A 21,931-nucleotide genomic window follows, 5' to 3' on the forward strand; every position below is an offset into this window, starting at 1 on the left:
TCGAACTCGTTCGGCTCGAGCTCGGCTCGTTAAAGCCCGAAAAAATGCAATATTTTCAAGATAATTTCGTAATATATACATGTTATTGAACGCCGAATTCAACATATAATATATCAAATCGATCAGGAGAATATTAACTATGATATGGTACCATCAAAAAACACTAAAAAATTTATTTTGCTTGCTATTTTAAGAGCCAAGTAGGGATTTGACCTTAATTTTTTCAAGCTCGGCTCGGCTCGTATGTGTTCGTGAACAAGCTCGTGTTCGGCTCGTTAGTTAACGAGTTCGAGCTCGAACACAATTTTTTGTTCGATAAGAAAGCTCGGCTCGGCTCGGTTCGATAAGAAAAAATCTAAAGCTCGGCTCGACTCGGTCAAAACTCGGCTCGGCTCTGTTCGTGAACATCCCTAGTGACAGAATATACATGTCGTCTAAAGGAAAGGTAACAGAATACGTGCTAGTCACTTAAAGTCGAAAAGAAACTACTTACTAATTTGGTCCCATAATTTGAACTTTTGCAAAGCAGTGACACTTATCTGGGTGCCTCTTTCTTTATTTGTTTTTATGCTTTTAGAATGTAATACTTTGAGTGCACATAAGATATATCATTTGTTCCCGCTATGATTTGATTGAAATTCTTTTACAAACTTGCCAGAGATAAAATTTTGCTACAATATGATGTATTGTGTGATTAGTGAGTGTTGTGACAAGCTGCAATTAGTGTTCTCATTCTCTGCATTCTGTGAACTCAGGAATCATTTTTCAAATAACTGTCCATTCCATACAACCATATATTTGGGAAGTTTCTACTCCCTTTGTCCCTCTCATTTATTAACATTTTTTTAACTGGTTGACACACATTTTAAAGTACATATAAAGTACAGGTTTACAAATTTTTTTAAAAATATTCTTGGTCTATATAAAAGTTCAAACATTAAGTTTTTATTCAGTAGAAGAAAAAAAATTAAATATAATTTATCAAATTATGTTTTATGAGAGTAAAAAATACGTGCCGAGCCCCCTCTCTCCTGCGGTTTTGACGAGGTAAAACCGACCACGCGACCGTCAGTCGGTTTTATGCTTGACGGTCGATTTTTGGTGGTCGGTTTTGACCTATTTTTTAATAGTGTTCTGAGTGACCTTCATGTGGTTCGAGTTGCAACATTAACCACTTGTGCTGCTGCCTTAAGCTACTGAAAAGCGCAATCACACTGGCATGATCTTGAAGGGCATGCAACTGGGTTAAGGCAGAACCAGATTAGCTATTCTGCAGCAAGAGTGCTATATCATCATTGTCAGTTCGTCATCATGGTAATCCGGTTTGATGTTTTTGCTGCAGACAAGAAAAACAGTTTTTTAAAAAATTGGTAAATTGATATTAATTTTTGCTAAATTTCAAGAACAATTTTTCTGAAAAGCACTTCTCATCTAAGAATGCTTACAAGCACTATTATCAAAACTCATTGATAACAGAAAAAGTATATATTACACACCTGGACTCAAAATTCTGAACTACAAAATTTTGTTCATAAAATATATTTTAAGACAGTAAGAGTATCTTCAACCCTCCAATATTATTGGCTAAAATTTGAAAAATGATACTATAAATAATAATTACAGATAATATGTATAAAATTCTTCACTCCAAGCACTCCAACTCTCCGAGCACCCTCTTGTCTAAAAATTTAACTGATCTCATGGTTATGTTTGTTGAACCTTTAAAATATAAATTTTCAAATTATCTATTATCATAATAAAATAATTTATTTTATTTATGTATTGAGCATCTCTATTATTGGCTAAAAATAATAGGCTACATTAGATAGGTAAGACATAGCATAAAATTTGTTGAACCTGTAATTATATTGGTTGACTATATTTCGTATATAATATATGGTATGTTATTATTATTTTAAGTTGTCATAACAATAATATATTATTTTAATAGCATAGATAAGGTGTAGTCAAAGTGAATGAAATTTTATCTATTATTTGTGTTATTTATTATATAATTATTAAATTTTAGGTCTCGGTTTTCCGAGGGTCGGAAATGTTCGGTGGAAACGAGTTCTGGATGGGCCGTATTGAAAAACAAAATCGGGCTGCTAAGTTGTTGGGCAAAGAAACAGAGCCCACCAACAAAATAAGGAAGGGCCCGTTAAGTTGTTGGATAAGAGAAACAAAGCCCAGCAACAATATAAAAGGAAGTGACAAAACAGAGGACACATCTACACTTTATTACATGTTTGTTTCATGTCCACAAACTCAATCTCTCTGCACTTCATCTTCCTGTCACTGTGTTCTGTGTTTGAGATAATCACATAGTCACATGTAATATATATGCATGTATGTAATGTCTTCAGTTTGCTCTTATGTTGGTGTAGTAATTCCTCAATGGAGGAGGACTAGTATGCATGAATCCAGCAAGTTTGATTTCTGGGTGTTTTTGTTACATTGCAAGAAGAAGATTAGGCCTTTTAGGGTTTCTTCAGCTTTAAGTGATGACCATGTACCAGCTCCTATTCAGACAAGGGTGATCTCTCTCTCTCTCTCTCTCTCCCTCCCCCTCTCTATCTCTCTCCCTCTCTCTCCCTCTTCCCCTCTCCCGCCCTCTCTCCCTCCCCCTCCCCCTCCCATCTCTCTCTCTCTCTCCCTCTCCCTCTCCCTCTCTGTCTGTGTGTGTGTTTTAGAATGTTGAATACATACTCATTGGTCATGGCCTTTTTCATTGTTTTGTACTGCAGAAGAGTTATGATCAATCCGAGGAGTTCTTTGGACTTTCCTCACAGAGACATCCAAGGTTCATTTTCTCTCTTTTCAATTTGATTGGATTAAGGATAGATAAGAAATGGGCTTGTTTGTGAATGTTTATATGAGATTTAACAACAAATAGTAGATGCTTTTTGCTAGCTTAAGTTGAATTGATTACAATCCTCTTATAAGGAACATCTCTTAGATAAGTAATACCGGTAGTTTTGCGTAATTAATAGTCACAGTGAAAATCTACTCATGTTTAATTGAGATAACACAAGTAGAAGTTAGCTTTCTTAGCACCTGAGGCGGTAATAATTATGAACTTTAGGTTTATGATAGTGGTCCTTAAGAGGATTGGTTTCACTGGCCACAAGTGCTACTTGTTGCTCACTTGCCTTCAGAACAAAAAAAAAAATCTTAAAGAATGTCATTTTAAACACAGTGAATTATCAATTTTCCGACAGTATTAGTCTAAAATATTATGCTACCTGTGATTTGACATTCTTTCGGCTCATGTTTCAGTCTCAGTGAAGCTTCAGTATCTGATGCTATAAAGCCAAGATCCTGGTTTGGTCCAAACGGACAGTATATAAGGGAACTGCCTTGCCCAAGTTGCAGGGGAAGAGGTTACACTCTATGTACAGAATGCGGAATAGAAAGATCTAGAAAAGATTGTGCCCAGTGTGATGGCAAGGTAAATATTGAATCATTTACTAGTTATGAATTGCTTTAATGTACACATTGACCAGTACTAAACTTGGTAGAGAGACCAAGAGACATTTGCATTCTTCAATTATATTTTCTAGCTTCTGTTTCTATGTGTAATTCTGCCTTGTGCTTATTTGTGTGTCTTATTTGATAAGAAAATGGAATACACGGTCTTGACTATTACGATAATGTTTTTGTGTATATAAATAGTGCAAAATAAAAAATGTGAAGATATTATTATACTTAAAATATTTTATAGTGCCCTAAATGCTACATAAATGCCTCCAGCAGTCTAGCCTATATAAATATATAGTTTTCAGACTAAAGCTGTATATTTTCCGCTCTGTATCTTATTTAGAGCTTTAATCTTAACGATTACAGGGAATGAATACTTGCGAGCAGTGCAAGGGAGATCGTGTAATATGGGAAGAGTCAATCGATGAACGGCCATGGGAAAAGGCACGATCAATGTAATTATCCTTACCCTGCTTCTAAGAACACATATCTAGTGCTAATCGTATTCTTGTTTGTACCAGACAGTAAGCAAAATTCTTGCTTGCTTATGGATTAGATGATAATGAATTTTTCCAGAGACTTTGTATATATTCATACAGTAAGCAATGCCAAAATTATAATCCAAATTCTGATTTAAGGACATGAAATCATATTATGGTGAAAGAAAAGTTTAGAATTCCAAACTTCCTGCTTTAGATGGCTCTTTCACGATTAAGTTTATACTGTAGTATATCATATACACTTCTAACTTGTATTGATTTAATACTTGACCTGACTCACTTGTTAACTCATGAACATAAAATTCTTTACAACCTGCTTTGTTGATGCTGATTGCTGATGTAAATCCTCCTCATTACTCCTAATATTTAATCTACGAAGTTCTGGTCCTTGTCCTAATTCACTCAATATGCTTCTGCATCTTCAGTTCTCCATTCAAAGTAAAGGAAGATGACGTAGTAGACAATCTAGAGTTAAATCTTAAGAGGAAGAGGATATCAAAGCGTGTTTACCAATCCTCACCACCGGAAGTTAATTTAAAGATCAGCAGATCGTTGAAAGTAAGTCTGCTCGTCTCCTTTAAACTTGTTGGTGTTTATTACAATTATTTTTCTATTTTCTTAAGATGTTGATATATAGTTGGTTATAGTAAAGTATGATAAACTGTAGGCTGTGTCTGTAAGCTAAATCTTCACATATAAAGAATTAATTTCTTTCTAGTGAGCGTGTGTTTTTTTTTGCCTCAGTCAATCACTGTCAAGTGGGTGATCATGTACATAGAAACTTTATTCTATACTACGCAATAAACTTTTGGGAATACTTGAAAATATTTGGTTGACTACATTTTTATGGTTAATGTTACTTCGGTCCTTGATTGATCTTATGTTTTCTATAGTTATGATTGTGATGTTGCTACTCCCAGACCTTAAAAATTACATATGCATTGGCGTCGTATCGTAATTAGCTAACAATGTCTTTGCAACTGACCAAAGATATTGTCTAGTTCACGAGTGTAAGATTCTTTGTTTAGTTGGATGGTTGCAGAGCCTAAATGCCAGAACTGGACTATTTAGCAACAGAATGAAGATTATTCATGGCGATCCCATGCTTCATGCGCAAAGAGTGGCTGCAATTAAGGTTTGGAAATTGTACAGTAGCTATCTTATTTCCTTGCAACATGAAAGAGAAGTATAATAATCCAAATAGTCCAATAGAACTTAAAACATATTAATATCGACTCTCGATACAATGTATATTGCCCAGAAAGCTAAAAGGACTGCTGACGCAAGGAAGCATGCATCTGAAACTATGAAAGATTACTTTCGTGATCCTGAGAACCGACGCAAGAGAAGCATTTCCATGAAAGGTGTGTCTACATGAGTTTTTGCTTAGTTTAATGTGTCCTGATTATTTCCATGGTGTTTACATATAAGTGATATAGTAACATATTACCTGGACTGACTTTGAGTGCATTACTAGAAATCCCCTGACCACATCAAAAGCCTGCTAAATACCAAAATATAAGTTAATTTATGTCATAATGTCTTGCATATCTTTAGCATCTGTAACACGTACATTAATTCTGAACCAGGAATAAAATTTTATTGCAAGAACTGTGGATGTGAAGGACACAGAAAGCACTACTGCCCAAAACTCAAGGATAATTCAACAGACAGACGATTCAAATGTCGCTTGTGTGGGAAAAAGGGCCATAACAGGAGAACATGTCCAGCATCCAGATCAAATGAACCAGGGAACAAAATCACAAGGAATCACCGTTGCAGAGAATGCGGGCTAATTGGACACAATATCAGGACTTGCCAGCAGAATAGACAAGAGAAAGTCGCAACTGCTCCAATTAAAGATATCATTACCATTGCTAAACGAACTTACACTTGCCGGCTATGCCTGAAGAAAGGCCACAATATCAGGACATGCCAGAGTAACAATGTTCTGCCTCTTAACCAGTAGTAATGCTTAGTAGCATAAGATTCTTTTTGATTCAAAGCAGATGATTGGTTCATTTATAGTACTTGGGTATTGGAACAAAATTAAATCCAGAACTGGAGGCTGGAGATTTACATTATTTTCAATAATTTTCTTGCTAGTTTATCTAAAATAGCATTGTTGTAATTTCACAAATTGTGACAATCCACCCAGGCATAATCATATGTTCAACATAATGATTTATGAAAAGTTCCTTTTTTTCTTTTGTGGAAGATGTACATACTCTTCCTTCCAGAAAGTTTATTATTTAACCGAAATATATTTAGAAATTTCTTTCAAGACAATTTATTTTTACCGAAATATGTTTGGAAATTTAGACAATAGCACTTCAACGTCCGAAAATAAAAATCCTAAAAATAAGCATCATCATGTTACTCACTTGGTAAGAGATAAAATTAATGCAATATTAGAATATGTGATTTTTGAAATTAATACAATAATAACATTTTTATAAAAGCGAAATCTAAACTAAGATAAATTTAAAATAAAATAAAATACAAATAAACCTTTGGTTGGACATTCTAAATATCCTACTTAATCTCAATAAATAATGTATTTCCCGATCTTTAATACAATCAAAATTATATACTTTTAATTTAATTTTAATAAATGAATATTCTGAATAATTGAGATATTTAATAAAAAATGTTAATTAATTTTGGATTTATGTAGGGTTTAGCTGTAAGGTTATTACAAGTTGAAAACCCCAGTACAACAAAAGACAACTTTCTCTCTCGACAAAGCAAACAAGAAAGAGATGGCTAAAGGTCCTGGTCTCTATTCAGACATCGGCAAGAAAACTAGAGGTAATCTCTCTCTCTCCCTCCCCTCTCTCTCCCTCTCCTCTCTCTCTCTCTCTCGCCCCCTCTTTCCCTCAATTGATTTTTGACAAAGTGCTGATATTGTTATTGGGTGCATCGTGCATGTAGATCTTTTGTTTAGGGACTATCAGACTGACCATAAATTCACTGTCTCTACTGTTGCTGCCAATGGATTGGTTAGTCATTCTTCTTTATACTTTCATATTAACACCTCTCTCTCTCTCTCTCTGTTTGTGTTTGTGTTTGTGTATTAGTATGGTAGATTCTATGGGCTTGACTTGTAATTGTTTGGTATGTTTACTGTGAGAAAGTTAACATTTTTGACCCCAGAAGTAGTGTTCTTGTGATTTTGATTTCTGCAGTTGGGACTCTGGAGTGGTCCACCTGTGGCAAAATTGCTCGTAGTGGTAGATGAGGTCTAGAGTTCATTCTCACCCTTTCCGGTTCTCGGCTTTGTGTATTTAAAAGATTAATGCTTTGAAAGATATGTAACAATAAAAAATAAAACTACAAAAAAATTGCAGTTTAGAAATGTTTATAGGTACGTATATGTATTGGTTAATAACACGGGGAGGGCCGGAGGGTTATGAGATTTTATCGTATATAATTAGAGATATTTACTACATTTGAGTATCACTATGGATATGGTATACGTTGACAACTTTGTGAGTTTTGATCTTGGATATGTTTTGAGGTTCAATGAAAAAATATTAATTTATAAGTATGTTATATTGCTGAAGTTTAAGCCATTCAGCTTATTCCCAGTTAATTTAATAAGTGCTACAGTTTCGAATGGCTTGTTGTTAGCTATGTGTGATGAGTTTGAACTTATTTTCTACTCGAATATCTATGCCCTGTAGCTTTAAGTTAACATGATTGCATTTATTCATTTACATTCTAAAGGCACCTAGCTTTTAACCACCAAAATAAGGATCAGTAATAGTGACTTTTGGTGCCATTGCAATTGCGAGAAGTGAGGAATCCTCTTTTCGACTCTGACTCTCCCACTCCAGTCGTTGCTCGCCTTTCCCTCCCACTTTGTGGGGTTAAATACTTAAATGATGATCTCCGACTCTCCGTGAACTCTTGTCCACATTTTACCATTATTCCGGAACTGTCCGGTGTCCGCTCATAGCACGATGGAAATGGAATCTTGTATACCAGATGCAGTTATATCTTTTTTATCTGAGTTCATTAGTAACATTGCTCATAGCAAGTACCTTCCTGCTTATAAATGTGTTCTTCACTTAGCTAATTGATTATATGTACTGTAATTTGGTTTTATGAGTTGTTTATCTTGTTCTGATACATTATTGACCGCTCTAGCTGTAATATTTTTGCTAGATTAATTTTATTTGTGTGCCTAATTTTCTTACCTGCATTGCAGGCAATTACTCCCTCAGCAACAAAGAAGGGTGAATTATTGTTGGCTGATGTGAATGCTCAATGGAGGAACAACAGTGTCAGCACTGATCTTAAGTTGGACATAAAATCAAATGTATGTTGCAGAACTTTTTTAACTTTTGGGAAGAATCCCTTTCTTTGAGTAAGGCCTTGATTGATGTAGGCGAGATGTTTGCTACTTATCTGAATCAAATTTTGCATGTCAAAGTAAAAGTCTAGCACGAAGAGATAATATATGCGGTGACTTTTGATAGTGTAGTATTATTGTCTCTGTGTAAACGTCTATGCCTAGACATCCACTCACACTTGAGCAACTTTTGATTGGGATCTACTCAAGTTTCTCTTAAGTTTATCCTTCTCGTGTAAGAAAAATGTGACAAAGTTAGGAGTTACAGGTATTCCATGTGCAGAATGGACAGTAATTCTGATGGAGTGAGGGAGTTATGGGATGAAGATAACTGAAAAGAATCTGTAGCTTTAACTTTCAACATAGTATTTTCAGATAAAGAGGCAACAAGGACAACAAAAGTTGTAGTCGTCAATTTTTGTTATTATAATTTTCTTCTGTGTGTCAGGTTATTTAAAAAAAAAATATTGTGTTGGTAGTTTAATACTATTGTGGAAGTCTTTCTTATGCCTTGCTGCAAAAATTACTCACTATATCAATATTCATGTTATATGCCCCTTCTTTTGCTGGTAGACAATGATAAAATTTTACTGGTTGAATTTAAAACCATATTAATTGTTAAATTTATTCAAGGTAGTTTGTGACTGACTCGTTAGGAAGTTAGTGGCAGATGCAAAATAAAAATAATATGTTTATATGATCACAATGTAGAGCCTAGCTATGTATAAGATGCGGTATAAAATCATAAATCACAATTTAATGCTAATGCTAGCTGCTGATATCAAAATTAAGAAGAAGACACGTAGTTTATTCTGTAAAAGAAGAATCATCTTCAGAATCAGAATCAGAAGAATAATCTTGAATACAATATGTACAAAATATTGATTTACATGGCCAAGAACATTCGAGAACCGGCTCACCAAGCTGATTTTGGTGACATCTTTCACAGCTCCGAGACTTTTTGTTCAATACAAATGTTAGACTGTGAGGATGGAGTTTGTCAATGATAATATCAGTAGCCCCAAACTTAACTCTCGAGTACTGTCGATAACTTGATTCATCGAAACATCGGTAAAGATGAAATGATAGATCACAATCACTGCAATGATAGAACCACCTGTTTGTGTCGATATCTTCGGAGCAAAACTCACAATTGAAATCATGCTCATGATCATCAACCATGCCAGGTTCATATATCAAGCGGAGGGGGTGAATATCCCAAGGATGCTTAGCTACTCTTGGCCTCATAATACATGAACCACATATATGGTATTCACACTCTTTACACTGGTGGCTAGCTAAGACTCTTCCGAGTTCCGACCGAAATAAATCTTCTGCATGCTTTGCAACTTCTACATGCTTCATAGTCTAATCGGTCGTGTTTAAGCATGTGACGGTGAGCTTCATGTTTGATCATTTTGGGCAATGCCATGCATCCAATGTGACAAGGACAAGTAAAAATGTTGAAGAATATTCCGTTGCCCATAATATTACAAGCTGTGCAACAATTCAATTTGTATGGTTCCCTCCGCTTATTTGCAATGATGTAGCCTGGCATATGTGAGAACGGGGAGAAAAGAAATGAGACAGAATTTTTACAAGAAAATTAATTATGCTATATGTATGCTCAAAATATTAAATTATATGATAAATTAAATTTTAATCAATATCGTGTGTAATCTTAGAATATTTAGCAGTTTTTTTTTTATCGAGGAAATTTTGGCAGTCATAAGTGTTTAAATATCTATAACAATTTGCATAATTAGCTTTAAATAAGACGCTTTGTTTTTATTTAATTCTTATTCTTATTCTTATTTATATTGAATTTCTATTGATGAAATTTCATTTTACAGAATTGAAATGTAAAATGATTGAATTTAACTTCTACATTTTTATTCTAGTTTCATGTAGTGTATATGTTATATGATATTTAATTATTAAATTGTGTATTATTTTAATTTATAAATACGACGACATAAAAAATAGTTAAATTTATAAATATGACCCATCATTTAGTCAAATTTAACTATGAAAAGCCGGAAATTTCCTGGTATTAAACACAGCCCAAAAGAAAGAGACATACCTGAAATAAGGCGGTGTTTAATCTCCTTTGGCAATTCAGCTATATATCTATGTGTGTGGGGGCAACAAAGATTATAAAACAACCCAAAAAAAAAAAGACATACCTAAAATGAGGTGGTTCATCTCCCTTGGCAATTCAGCACATGACCTGTGCAGAAAATATTTACAACTAACACAGCCATAGAATTGGTCATTTCCAATAGGTTGCACGCAACCATCGCATAACAATAACTTTTCATCATCATCTTGCTCTTGCTGAATTTTCAACTCTCGCGTATTATTAATGAGTTGCAAATGATGTTCTTGGTGAGTCCAATGGTTAATAACACTTCCCAAAATAAAATTGTTGTTAACATTGCTGGAGATTTCAATAACCATAGCCTTAACAAATTTTTCGCACATTAAATTTGCTGATAGTTCATCAGCGACCGGCAATTGCACCACATTGTCATCATCAGTTTCTTTTTCACAAGGGCTGAGAAAACACAAATACATAAGAAAATTAATGCTGTCAATTAGCAGTCAAAACCTACATAAAATTGCATATGGATGCACCAAGCTAGACCTAATGTTGGATGTGGTTTGATATAAAGTTTTACATTTGTATAAACACGAGACTTTTCCATAATGGCATTAGTTTAACAAAATAGACTATTCACTATATTATGTGAATGAAGGAAAAATGTTGCTAAAAAGAAATATATTGATAAGTAAGCTTATTAATTAATACCATGTACCTCACTGAATGGCTGGATCTAGCACATTGAAAATGAGCGAAAAATCTGCAGTAGCGGCAATAATAAATCCAAGCCAGCCGACTTAATTTCTTACTGCATACTCCACAAAATTGCCTAAATTTGTGATAAAGAAGTGGGAGAGAAAATGAAAGAATAAGGGGATGCTTGTCGTGAAATTGAAAATGGAAAGACATAGGTGCATCAGCACAACTCTTATGTATCCAAAATTGACATCTGGTGCATTTGTAAGACATGTCTTTGATATTATCATCCACGTTGCAAGCATGACACTTGAACGAGGATGGATTCTGAATTAAGGACAACAAATGTTGATTGTGAGACGGATGCAAAGATTTCGGATCCTCCAAGGGCATGTGAGTTTGGAACACAACACAACCGACGCATATGCAAGAATCAGTTTCTTCATTATAATAGAAGAATTGATCTCGACTCCATGGTATTTCTATGTCACAGATGTCACACTCTAAAATAGCTCCTCCATATAGAAAATGCTCTTGTACATTAGGATTGGAAAAATCGAAACAGAGAAGAAAAAGCTCTTTCAGTTTGTTTGGATTTTGAAAACTTAGGGGTAATTCTGCACAATTTTTATGCAGTAAAAATTTGGCACAAGATCTATTAGTATCACTAATATCAGTGCCGGTGATACCACTGCAACTATAAACAAATGATTTACACGACAGTATTTGTTCGCCGCAGCCACGACAAACATCACCCTCCCTAGCAATATATCTTTCATTTAGGATCAGTGGATGCCTGTGGCTGGGGTGCTCCATCACTATATATAGGCTGCTTGAGTTTTTGAAGAGAGAGTGAAATATGTGTATGTTTGTGCCATGGAAAACTCTTTATATACATGTCGTCTAAAGGAAAGGTAATAGAATACGTGCTAGTCACTTAAAGTCGAAAAGAAACTACTTACTCGTACTAATTTGGTCCCCTAATTTGAACTTTTGCAAAGCAGTGACACTTATCTGGGTGCTTCTTTCTTTATTTGTTTTATGCTTTTAGAATGTAATACTTTGAGTGCACATAAGATATATCGTTTGTTCCCGATTTAATTGAAATTCTTTTACAAGCTTACCAGAGATAAAATTTTGCTAAAATATGATGCATTGTGATTAGTGAGTCTTGTGACAAGCTGCAATTAGTGTTCTCATTCTCTGCATTCTGTGAACTCAGGAATCATTTTTCAAATAACTGTCCATTCCATACAACCATATATTTGGGAAAAGTAACAGAATATGTGTTAATCACTTAAAGTGGAAAAGAAACTACTTATTTGATTTGGTACTATCATTTAAACTTTAGCAAAGCAGGGACACAATATTACATATTTTGCCTCTTTCTTTATTGTTTGATTCTTTTAGAATATGATACTTTGAGTAAACCTTAAATATACCATTCATTTTTATTTATAAATAATTTTTATGATTTGAATATAGAATATAATATAATGAATACATGTTACAGGTATTATTCAGAATCTGGTGAATATGTATAGGTCATCAATTACTCAAAGAAGAATACTCTTAGAAAAAAGATAATAAACACTTTAAAATCAAATATAAAATCTCATCTAAAACTTGAAACATGTCAAATATTAAAACTTAATCATAAGTCATTTGTTTTATTTATTTCTTTATAATTTAAAATAACTATTTATATTTTCTATATAATAGAAGATATAACAGGGGGATGGTCATTGTCTTGACAATGATTTTTAAAAAGCTTTCCAATTTATAGGCAAAATAGAGCCCTAGAACTGTCTAACTAAAGAGCATATGGGTAACGTCTTTAAACTACAGGATATCCCGTATTGTGGCCCTAATAGGATCACCTCAATATATAATGTGATCTAGCACACTGAAAGTAGCAAGGCTGCTAAGTTGTTGGGCAAAGAAACAGAGCCCACCAACAAAATAAGAAAGGGCCGTTAAGTTGTTGGATAAGAAAAACAAAGCCCAGCAACAATATAAAAGGAAGTGACAAAACAGAGGACACATCTACACTTTATTACATGTTTGTTTCATGTCCACAAACTCAATCTCTCTGCACTTCATCTTCCTGTCACTGTGTTCTGTGTTTGAGTTAATCACATAGTCACATGTAATATATATGCATGTATGTAATGTCTTCAGTTTGCTCTTATGTTGGTGTAGTAATTCCTCAATGGAGGAGGGCTAGTATGCATGAATCCAACAAGTTTGATTTCTGGGTGTTTTTGTTACATTCCAAGAAGAAGATTAGGCCTTTTAGGGTTTCTTCAGCTTTAAGTGATGACCATGTACCAGCTCCTATTCAGACAAGGGTGATCTCTCTCTCTCTCTCTCTCCCCCCCTCTCTCCCTCTCTCTCCCCCCATCTCTCTCTCCCTCCCTTCTCTCCCTCTCTCTCTCTCCCTCCCCATCCCATCTCTCTCTCCATCTCTCTTTGTAATTTAGAATGTTGAATACATACTCATTGGTCATGGCCTTTTTCATTGTTTTGTACTGCAGAAGAGTTATGATCAATCCGAGGAGTTCTTTGGACTTTCCTCACAGAGACATCCAAGGTTCATTTTCTCTCTTTTCAATTTGATTGGATTAAGGATAGATAAGAAATGGGCTTGTTTGTGAATGTTTATATGAGATTTAACAACAAATAGTAGATGCTTTTTGCTAGCTTAAGTTGAATTGATTACAATCCTCTTATAAGGAACATCTCTTAGATAAGTAATACCGGTAGTTTTGCGTAATTAATAGTCACAGTGAAAATCTACTCATGTTTAATTGAGATAACACAAGTAGAAGTTAGCTTTCTTAGCACCTGAGGCGGTAATAATTATGAACTTTAGGCTTATGATAGTGGTCCTTAAGAGGATTGGTTTCACTGGCCACAAGTGCTACTTGTTGCTCACTTGCCTTCAGAACAAAAAAAAAAATCTTAAAGAATGTCATTTTAAACACAGTGAATTATCAATTTTCCGACAGTATTAGTCTAAAATATTATGCTACCTGTGATTTGACATTCTTTCGGCTCATGTTTCAGTCTCAGTGAAGCTTCAGTATCTGATGCTATAAAGCCAAGATCCTGGTTTGGTCCAAACGGACAGTATATAAGGGAACTGCCTTGCCCAAGTTGCAGGGGAAGAGGTTACACTCTATGTACAGAATGCGGAATAGAAAGATCTAGAAAAGATTGTGCCCAGTGTGATGGCAAGGTAAATATTGAATCATTTACTAGTTATGAATTGCTTTAATGTACACATTGACCAGTACTAAACTTGGTAGAGAGACCAAGAGACATTTGCATTCTTCAATTATATTTTCTAGCTTCTGTTTCTATGTGTAATTCTGCCTTGTGCTTATTTATGTGTCTTATTTGATAAGAAAATGGAATACACGGTCTTGACTATTACGATAATGTTTTTGTGTATATAAATAGTGCAAAATAAAAAATGTGAAGATATTATTATACTTAAAATATTTTATAGTGCCCTAAATGCTACATAAATGCCTCCAGCAGTCTAGCCTATATAAATATATAGTTTTCAGACTAAAGCTGTATATTTTCCGCTCTGTATCTTATTTAGAGCTTTAATCTTAACGATTACAGGGAATGAATACTTGCGAGCAGTGCAAGGGAGATCGTGTAATATGGGAAGAGTCAATCGATGAACGGCCATGGGAAAAGGCACGATCAATGTAATTATCCTTACCCTGCTTCTAAGAACACATATCTAGTGCTAATCGTATTCTTGTTTGTACCAGACAGTAAGCAAAATTCTTGCTTGCTTATGGATTAGATGATAATGAATTTTTCCAGAGACTTTGTATATATATATACAGTAAGCAATGCCAAAATTATAATCCAAATTCTGATTTAAGGACATGAAATCATATTATGGTGAAAGAAAAGTTTAGAATTCCAAACTTCCTGCTTTAGATGGCTCTTTCACGATTAAGTTTATAGTTGTTATACTGTAGTATATCATATACACTTCTAACTTGTATTGATTTAATACTTGACCTGACTCACTTGTTAACTCATGAACATAAAATTCTTTACAACCTGCTTTGTTGATGCTGATTGCTGATGTAAATCCTCCTCATTACTCCTAATATTTAATCTCCGAAGTTCTGGTCCTTGTCCTAATTCACTCAATATGCTTCTGCATCTTCAGTTCTCCATTCAAAGTAAGGGAAGATGACGTAGTAGACAATCTAGAGTTAAATCTTAAGAGGAAGAGGATATCAAAGCGTGTTTACCAATCCTCACCACCGGAAGTTAATTTAAAGATCAGCAGATCGTTGAAAGTAAGTCTGCTCGTCTCCTTTAAACTTGTTGGTGTTTATTACAATTATTTTTCTATTTTCTTAAGATGTTGATATATAGTTGGTTATAGTAAAGTATGATAAACTGTAGGCTGTGTCTGTAAGCTAAATCTTCACATATAAAGAATTAATTTCTTTCTAGTGAGCGTGTGTTTTTTTTTGCCTCAGTCAATCACTGTCAAGTGGGTGATCATGTACATAGAAATTTTATTCTATACTACGCAATAAACTTTTGGGAATACTTGAAAATATTTGGTTGACTACATTTTTATGGTTAATGTTACTTCGGTCCTTGATTGATCTTATGTTTTCTATAGTTATGATTGTGATGTTGCTACTCCCAGACCTTAAAAATTACATATGCATTGGCGTCGTATCGTAATTAGCTAACAATGTCTTTGCAACTGACCAAAGATATTGTCTAGTTCACGAGTGTAAGATTCTTTGTTTAGTTGGATGGTTGCAGAGCCTAAATGCCAGAACTGGACTATTTAGCAACAGAATGAAGATTATTCATGGCGATCCCATGCTTCATGCGCAAAGAGTGGCTGCAATTAAGGTTTGGAAATTGTACAGTAGCTATCTTATTTCCTTGCAACATGAAAGAGAAGTATAATAATCCAAATAGTCCAATAAAACTTAAAACATATTAATATTGACTCTCGATACAATGTATATTGCCCAGAAAGCTAAAGGGACTGCTGACGCAAGGAAGCATGCATCTGAAACTATGAAAGATTACTTTCGTGATCCTGAGAACCGACGCAAGAGAAGCATTTCCATGAAAGGTGTGTCTACATGAGTTTTTGCTTAGTTTAATGTGTCCTGATTATTTCCATGGTGTTTACATATAAGTGATATAGTAACATATTACCTGGACTGACTTTGAGTGCATTACTAGAAATCCCCTGACCACATCAAAAGCCTGCTAAATACCAAAATATAAGTTAATTTATGTCATAATGTCTTGCATATCTTTAGCATCTGTAACACGTACATTAATTCTGAACCAGGAATAAAATTTTATTGCAAGAACTGTGGATGTGAAGGACACAGAAAGCACTACTGCCCAAAACTCAAGGATAATTCAACAGACAGACGATTCAAATGTCGCTTGTGTGGGAAAAAGGGCCATAACAGGAGAACATGTCCAGCATCCAGATCAAATGAACCAGGGAACAAAATCACAAGGAATCACCGTTGCAGAAAATGCGGGCTAATTGGACACAATATCAGGACTTGCCAGCAGAATAGACAAGAGAAAGTCGCAACTGCTCCAATCAAAGATTTCATTACCATTGCTAAACGAACTTACACTTGCCGGCTATGCCTGAAGAAAGGCCACAATATCAGGACATGCCAGAGTAAAAATGTTCTGCCTCTTAACCTGTAATGCTTAGAAGCATAAGATTCTTTTTTTCTTAGTTTGATTCAAAGCAGATGATTGGTTCATTTATAGTACTTGGGTATTGGAACAAAATTAAATCCAGAACTGGAGGCTGAAGATTTACATTATTTTCAATAATTTTCTTGCTAGTTTATCTAAAATAGCATTGTTGTAATTTCACAAATTGTGACAATCCACCCAGGCATAATCATATGTTCAACATAATGATTTATGAAAAGTTCCTTCTTTTCTTTTGTGGCAGGTGTACATACTCTTCCTTCCTGAAAGTTTATTATTTAACCGAAATATATTTAGAAATTTCTTTCAAGACAATTTATTTTTTGACCGAAATATGTTTGGAAATTTAGACAATAGCACTTCAACGTCCGAAAATAAAAATCCTAAAAATAAGCATCATCATGTTACTCACTTGGTAAGAGATAAAATTAATGCAATATTAGAATATGTGATTTTTGAAATTAATACAATAATAACATTTTTATAAAAGTGAAATCTAAACTAAGATAAATTTAAAATAAAATAAAATACAAATGAACTTTTGGTTAGACATTTTAAATATCCCAATTAATGTCAATAAATAATGTATTTCCCAATCTTTAATACAATCAGAATTATATACTTATAATTTAATTTTAATAAATGAATATATTCTGGATAATTGAGATATTTAATAAAAAAATGTTAATTAATTTTGAATTTATGTAGGGTTTAGCTGTAAGGTTATTACAAGTTGAAAACCCCAGTACAACAAAAGACAACTTTCTCTCTCGACAAAGCAAACAAGAAAGAGATGGCTAAAGGTCCTGGTCTCTATTCTGACATCGGCAAGAAAACTAGAGGTAATCTCTCTCTCTCCTTCTCCCTCTCTCTCCCTCCCCTCTCTCTCCTTCTCCTCTCTCTCTCTCTCTCTCTCTCTCGCCCCCTCTTTCCCTCAATTGATTTTTGACAAAGTGCTGATATTGTTATTGGGTGCATGTAGATCTTTTGTTTAGGGACTATCAGACTGACCATAAATTCACTGTCTCTACTGTTGCTGCCAATGGATTGGTTAGTCATTCTTCTTTATACTTTCATATTAACACCTCTCTCTCTCTCTCTCTCTCTCTTTCTCTCTCTCCCCCTCTCTCTGTTTGTGTATTAGTATGGTAGATTCTATGGGCTTGACTTGTAATTGTTTGGTATGTTTTCTGTGAGAAAGTTAACATTTTTTGACCCCAGAAGTAGTGTTCTTGTGATTTTGATTTCTGCAGTTGGGACTCTGGAGTGGCCCACCTGTGGCAAAATTGTTCGTAGTGGTAGATGAGGTCTAGAATTCGATTCTCACCCTTTCCGGTTCTCGGCTTTGTGTATTTAAAAGATTAATGCTTTGGAAGATATGTAACATAAAAAAATAAAACTAGAAAAGAATTTCAGGTCAGAAATGTTTATAGTTACCGAAAAAGTAAATCTGCTATGTATTGATGAATAAGATAAGGAGGGCTGGAGGGTTTATGAGATTTTATTGTATATATATAAGAGATATTCACTACATTTAAGTATTACTATGGTATACGTTGACAACTTTGTGAGAGATATTCACTACATTTAAGTATTACTATGGTATACGTGGACAACTTTGTGAGTTTTGATCTTGCCATCTTGGATATGTTTTGAGTTTCCATGAAAAAGTATTAATTTATAAGTATGTTATGTTGCTGGAGTTTAAGTCATTCAGCTTATTCCCAGTTAATTTAATAAGTTTTACAGTTTCGAATGGCTTGCTGTTAGCTATGCGTGAGTTGGAACTTATTTCCTACTCGAATATCTATGCCCTGTAGCTTTAAGTTAAAATGATTGCATTTATTTTTTTAGTTTCTAAAGGCACCTAACTTTAAACCACCAAAATAAGGATCCGTAATAGTGACTTCTGCCATTGCACGTGCGCCTTTCCCTCCCACTTTGTGGGGTTAAAGGATGATCTCCGTGAATTCTTATCCACATTCTACCATTATTCCGGAACTGTCCGGTGTCCGCTCATAGCATGATGGAAATGGAATCTTGTATACCAGATGCAATTATACCTTTGTTTTCTGAGTTCATTAGTAACATTGCTCATAGCAAGTACCTTCATGCTTATAAATGTGTTCTTCACTTAGTTAACTTGATTATATGTACTGTAATTCAGTTCTATGAGTTGTTTATCTTGTTTCGATACATTATTGACCGCTCTAGCTGTAATGTTTTAGCTAGATTAATTTTATTTGTGTGCTTAATTTTCTTACCTGCATTGCAGGCAATTACTCCCTCAGCAACAAAGAAGGGTGAATTATTGTTGGCTGATGTGAATGCTCAATGGAGGAACAACAGTGTCACCACTGATCTTAAGTTGGACATAAAATCAAATGTATGTTGCAGAACTTCTTTAACTTTTGGGAAGAATCCCTTTCTTTGAGTAAGGCCTTGATTGATGTGGCTGAGATGTTTGCTACTTATCTGAATCAAATTTTGCATGTCAAAGTAAAAGTCTAGCACGTAGAGATAATATATGCAGTGACTTTTGATAGTGTAGTATTATTGTCTCTGTGTAAACGTCTATGCCAAGATATCCACTCACACTTGAGCAACTTTTGATTGGGATCTACTCAAGTTTCTCTTAAGTCCATCCTTCTCGTGTAAGAAAAATGTGACAAAGTTAGGAGTTACAGGTATTCCATGTGCAGAATGGACAGGAATTCTGATGGAGTGAGGGAGTTATGGGATGAAGATAATTGAAAAGAATCTGTAGCTTTAACTTTCAACATAGTATTTTCGGATAAAGAGGCAACAACGACAACAAAAGTTGTAGTCTTCAATTTTTGTTATTATAATTTTCTTCTCCGTGTCAAGTTATCAAAAAAAATTGTTGTGTCGGTAGTTTAATACTCTTGTGGAAGTCTTTCTTATGCCTTGCTGCCAAAATTACTCACTATATCAATATTCATGTTATATGTCCCTTCTTTTGCTGGTAGACAATGATAATATTTTACTGGTTGAATTTAAAACCATATTAATTGTTTGTTTTATTCAAGGTAGTTTGTGACTGACTCGTTTAACAAAAAAATCAATTATTCATGGATTTAATTATTTTGGCTGATGTTTTGTTTGTCCATACAGCTTTGCACAACTATTACTATTGATGAACTTGCACCTGGACTGAAGACAATATTGAGTTTTGTTGCTCCCGATCAGAAATCTGGGAAGGTAACGTATTTACACCGATGATAACTTCTACTATATATAATGTCCCCTCACTGTGTTTTGTTGTTTAAGTCTTGAGGGAAGCCTGGGTTTGTTAGGTAATAAGTCTGATACTATTTTTGTGTGAGATCTAATGTTAGAAATTTGGGAAACAGGTGGAAGTACAATATTTTCACGAGAATGCTGGAATTAGCACCAGCATTGGGTTGGCTGCTAAACCACTTGTAAACTTCTCTGGCGTGGCTGGAAATAACACAGTTGCACTTGGGACTGATATATCTTTTGACACATCCACAGGAGACTTTACCAAATATAACGTTGGGCTGAGTATCTCTACGGCCGACCTAATTGCATCTTTTGCATTGTGAGTACATGATTCTTTTAAGAAGAAAAAAATGATATCTTTTTGCAGTTTGTGGAAGAAAAATGGTCAATAGCTTGAGCTTTAGTAGAGTTAAGATATTGGTGGTTTGAGTGGATTATGTTGTTTACATTGATGTTTGGACTTGTATATTCTTTCAATTTTAAACGAGACTATTGATGTTGATTGGCACAGGAACAATAAATTTGACACCCTCAGTGCTTCCTATATGCACACAGTAAGCCCATTAACCAACACAGCTGTTGGTGCTGAGTTGACTCATAGCTTCTCAAGCAATGAAAATACACTCACAATCGGTACGCAGCATGCATTGGACCCTTTAACCAGTGTGAAGGCTCGGGTGAACAACTATGGAATAGCAAGTGCTCTGATCCAGCATGCATGGCGCCCAAAGTCCCTTGTTACCATTTCCGGTGAAGTCGATACCAAGGCTATTGAGAAGAGTGCCAAGGTTGGAATTGCTCTGGCCCTCAAGCCATGAAATCTTCTCTATGACAAGCAAAATTTATTGCTTTGTGTCTTGTTTTTGCATGGCTTGTACGGTGTACCCATCAAGTAGATTGAGCCATCTTTTTCGAACATTTTTAAGCTCTTTCTTCTGTAACCCTCTTGTTTTATTTATGTGCTAGTATTGGTCCCAGTGCTTTTTGGTGATTGTAGACTCTGGTGACTAATTTGGTTAGGGTTACACAAACTAAAATGCTTGGTTCTTGTTTCAATGCTCTATTCTATATGTGTCTCTGCTAGAATGTTTTGTACCATTCTGGCTAGTGGCTCCTTTGGGGTACAAGCCCTTAGGGTATTTATGAGCCTGTTTGGCTCCGGCTTAAATTCAGAGCTCAAATCCTGCCTGTTTGGCTTCGATTTCAAGTTGTAGCTTAAAATCGGAGTTTAAAGCTATTTCTGACTTGAAACTGAAAAATATTTATTTGTTTAACAACCCAGAAGCTGACTTAAAGTTAGACGTTAGTTGTTAATTTGAAACTTTTTTCAATAACTTCATTTTTATTTTTTAAAATTGATAATAAATACTCATAAATCATAATTACTTATTAATCATTTTTATTTTTATTATTATATTTTTAATAACTCATAAGTCATTAGTAAGTTAAAATTACCTAAACAAGCTTATCACGTGACTTCGTTAAGTTGTAAGTCACAGTTTTAAACTCAGCCAAACAGGTTCTGCATGTTCATACTTTTTTTTTTTTGCCAGAACATGTGCATACTTTTAGTATAACAGATTCCAGAAGTATGCGAAAACGAAGCGGGGATATGATCTTTGGACATGGGAGAGCAAAGAGTATTTTAGCATCACAGATTCCAAGTGTGAAAAACCAAGGGGACATGATCTTTGGACATGGGGAGAGCCAAGAGGCAAGATTCTTAACAGATCCTTGATTCTTTTGATCCGTGATGTTTGCACTTGTGAA

General features: G+C 34.6%; 4 protein-coding genes across 7 annotated transcripts; 3 read left to right on the forward strand and 1 right to left on the reverse strand.

Moving 5' to 3' along the window:
* Window positions 1–2,232: 2,232 nt before the first annotated feature.
* On the forward strand, window positions 2,233–6,190 carry LOC108202349 (uncharacterized). Its single transcript, XM_017370733.2, has 8 exons — window positions 2,233–2,536; window positions 2,748–2,803; window positions 3,280–3,451; window positions 3,847–3,935; window positions 4,406–4,538; window positions 5,023–5,115; window positions 5,242–5,344; window positions 5,570–6,190. Exons 1-8 carry the CDS (start codon window positions 2,348–2,350, stop codon window positions 5,947–5,949), a joined length of 1,215 nt encoding a protein of 404 aa, XP_017226222.1. The 5' UTR covers window positions 2,233–2,347; the 3' UTR covers window positions 5,950–6,190.
* A 473-nt stretch (window positions 6,191–6,663) lies between these two features.
* On the forward strand, window positions 6,664–21,217 carry LOC108202351 (mitochondrial outer membrane protein porin of 36 kDa). 4 transcript variants are annotated; one of them, XM_064084702.1, is made up of 7 exons: window positions 6,664–6,791; window positions 6,915–6,982; window positions 7,169–7,222; window positions 8,194–8,304; window positions 20,033–20,119; window positions 20,272–20,480; window positions 20,673–21,217. In XM_064084702.1, exons 1-7 carry the CDS (start codon window positions 6,743–6,745, stop codon window positions 20,977–20,979), a joined length of 885 nt encoding a protein of 294 aa, XP_063940772.1. In that variant the 5' UTR covers window positions 6,664–6,742; the 3' UTR covers window positions 20,980–21,217. The 4 variants fall into 4 exon arrangements, with proteins under 4 accessions (XP_063940772.1, XP_063940774.1, XP_063940771.1 ...); XM_064084701.1 differs by lacking the exons at window positions 6,664–6,791; window positions 6,915–6,982; window positions 7,169–7,222; window positions 8,194–8,304 and adding exons at window positions 17,609–17,739; window positions 17,880–17,947; window positions 18,151–18,204; window positions 19,173–19,283; XM_064084704.1 differs by lacking the exon at window positions 7,169–7,222.
* On the reverse strand, window positions 9,125–11,983 carry LOC108202347 (uncharacterized). The gene is made up of 3 exons (XM_017370731.2): window positions 11,157–11,983; window positions 10,524–10,894; window positions 9,125–9,888 (listed from the first exon to the last, which is right to left on the reverse strand). The coding sequence occupies exons 1-3, from the start codon at window positions 11,951–11,953 to the stop codon at window positions 9,632–9,634; spliced, it is 1,425 nt and encodes a 474-aa protein (XP_017226220.1). The 5' UTR covers window positions 11,954–11,983; the 3' UTR covers window positions 9,125–9,631.
* On the forward strand, window positions 13,183–17,133 carry LOC108202348 (uncharacterized). Its single transcript, XM_017370732.2, has 8 exons — window positions 13,183–13,488; window positions 13,675–13,730; window positions 14,207–14,378; window positions 14,774–14,862; window positions 15,342–15,474; window positions 15,959–16,051; window positions 16,178–16,280; window positions 16,506–17,133. The coding sequence occupies exons 1-8, from the start codon at window positions 13,300–13,302 to the stop codon at window positions 16,883–16,885; spliced, it is 1,215 nt and encodes a 404-aa protein (XP_017226221.2). The 5' UTR covers window positions 13,183–13,299; the 3' UTR covers window positions 16,886–17,133.
* Window positions 21,218–21,931: the final 714 nt, after the last annotated feature.

Source organism: Daucus carota, chromosome 9 (assembly GCF_001625215.2).
Source record: "Daucus carota subsp. sativus chromosome 9, DH1 v3.0, whole genome shotgun sequence".
Lineage (NCBI taxonomy): Eukaryota > Viridiplantae > Streptophyta > Magnoliopsida > Apiales > Apiaceae > Daucus > Daucus carota.

What these genes read in the sequence shown, in the direction of transcription:
- LOC108202349 (XM_017370733.2), top strand. Translation starts at nt 2,348, where the DNA reads ATGTATGTAATGTCTTCAGTTTGCTCTTATGTTGGTGTAGTAATTCCT. An exon ending in TCCTCACAGAGACATCCAAG is followed by an intron (nt 2,804 to 3,279) that starts GTTCATTTTCTC and finishes CTCATGTTTCAG; the next exon opens with TCTCAGTGAAGCTTCAGTAT. An exon ending in GTGCCCAGTGTGATGGCAAG is followed by an intron (nt 3,452 to 3,846) that starts GTAAATATTGAA and finishes TAACGATTACAG; the next exon opens with GGAATGAATACTTGCGAGCA.
- LOC108202347 (XM_017370731.2), bottom strand. Translation starts at nt 11,953, where the DNA reads ATGGAGCACCCCAGCCACAGGCATCCACTGATCCTAAATGAAAGATAT. An exon ending in AGATCCAGCCATTCAGTGAG is followed by an intron (nt 10,895 to 11,156) that starts GTACATGGTATT and finishes GTGTTTTCTCAG; the next exon opens with CCCTTGTGAAAAAGAAACTG. An exon ending in GATGAACCACCTCATTTTAG is followed by an intron (nt 9,889 to 10,523) that starts GTATGTCTTTTT and finishes CACATATGCCAG; the next exon opens with GCTACATCATTGCAAATAAG.
- LOC108202348 (XM_017370732.2), top strand. Translation starts at nt 13,300, where the DNA reads ATGTATGTAATGTCTTCAGTTTGCTCTTATGTTGGTGTAGTAATTCCT. An exon ending in TCCTCACAGAGACATCCAAG is followed by an intron (nt 13,731 to 14,206) that starts GTTCATTTTCTC and finishes CTCATGTTTCAG; the next exon opens with TCTCAGTGAAGCTTCAGTAT. An exon ending in TGGGAAAAGGCACGATCAAT is followed by an intron (nt 14,863 to 15,341) that starts GTAATTATCCTT and finishes CTGCATCTTCAG; the next exon opens with TTCTCCATTCAAAGTAAGGG.
- LOC108202351 (XM_064084702.1), top strand. Translation starts at nt 6,743, where the DNA reads ATGGCTAAAGGTCCTGGTCTCTATTCAGACATCGGCAAGAAAACTAGA. An exon ending in CTGTTGCTGCCAATGGATTG is followed by an intron (nt 6,983 to 7,168) that starts GTTAGTCATTCT and finishes TGATTTCTGCAG; the next exon opens with TTGGGACTCTGGAGTGGTCC. An exon ending in CTAATTGCATCTTTTGCATT is followed by an intron (nt 20,481 to 20,672) that starts GTGAGTACATGA and finishes TGATTGGCACAG; the next exon opens with GAACAATAAATTTGACACCC.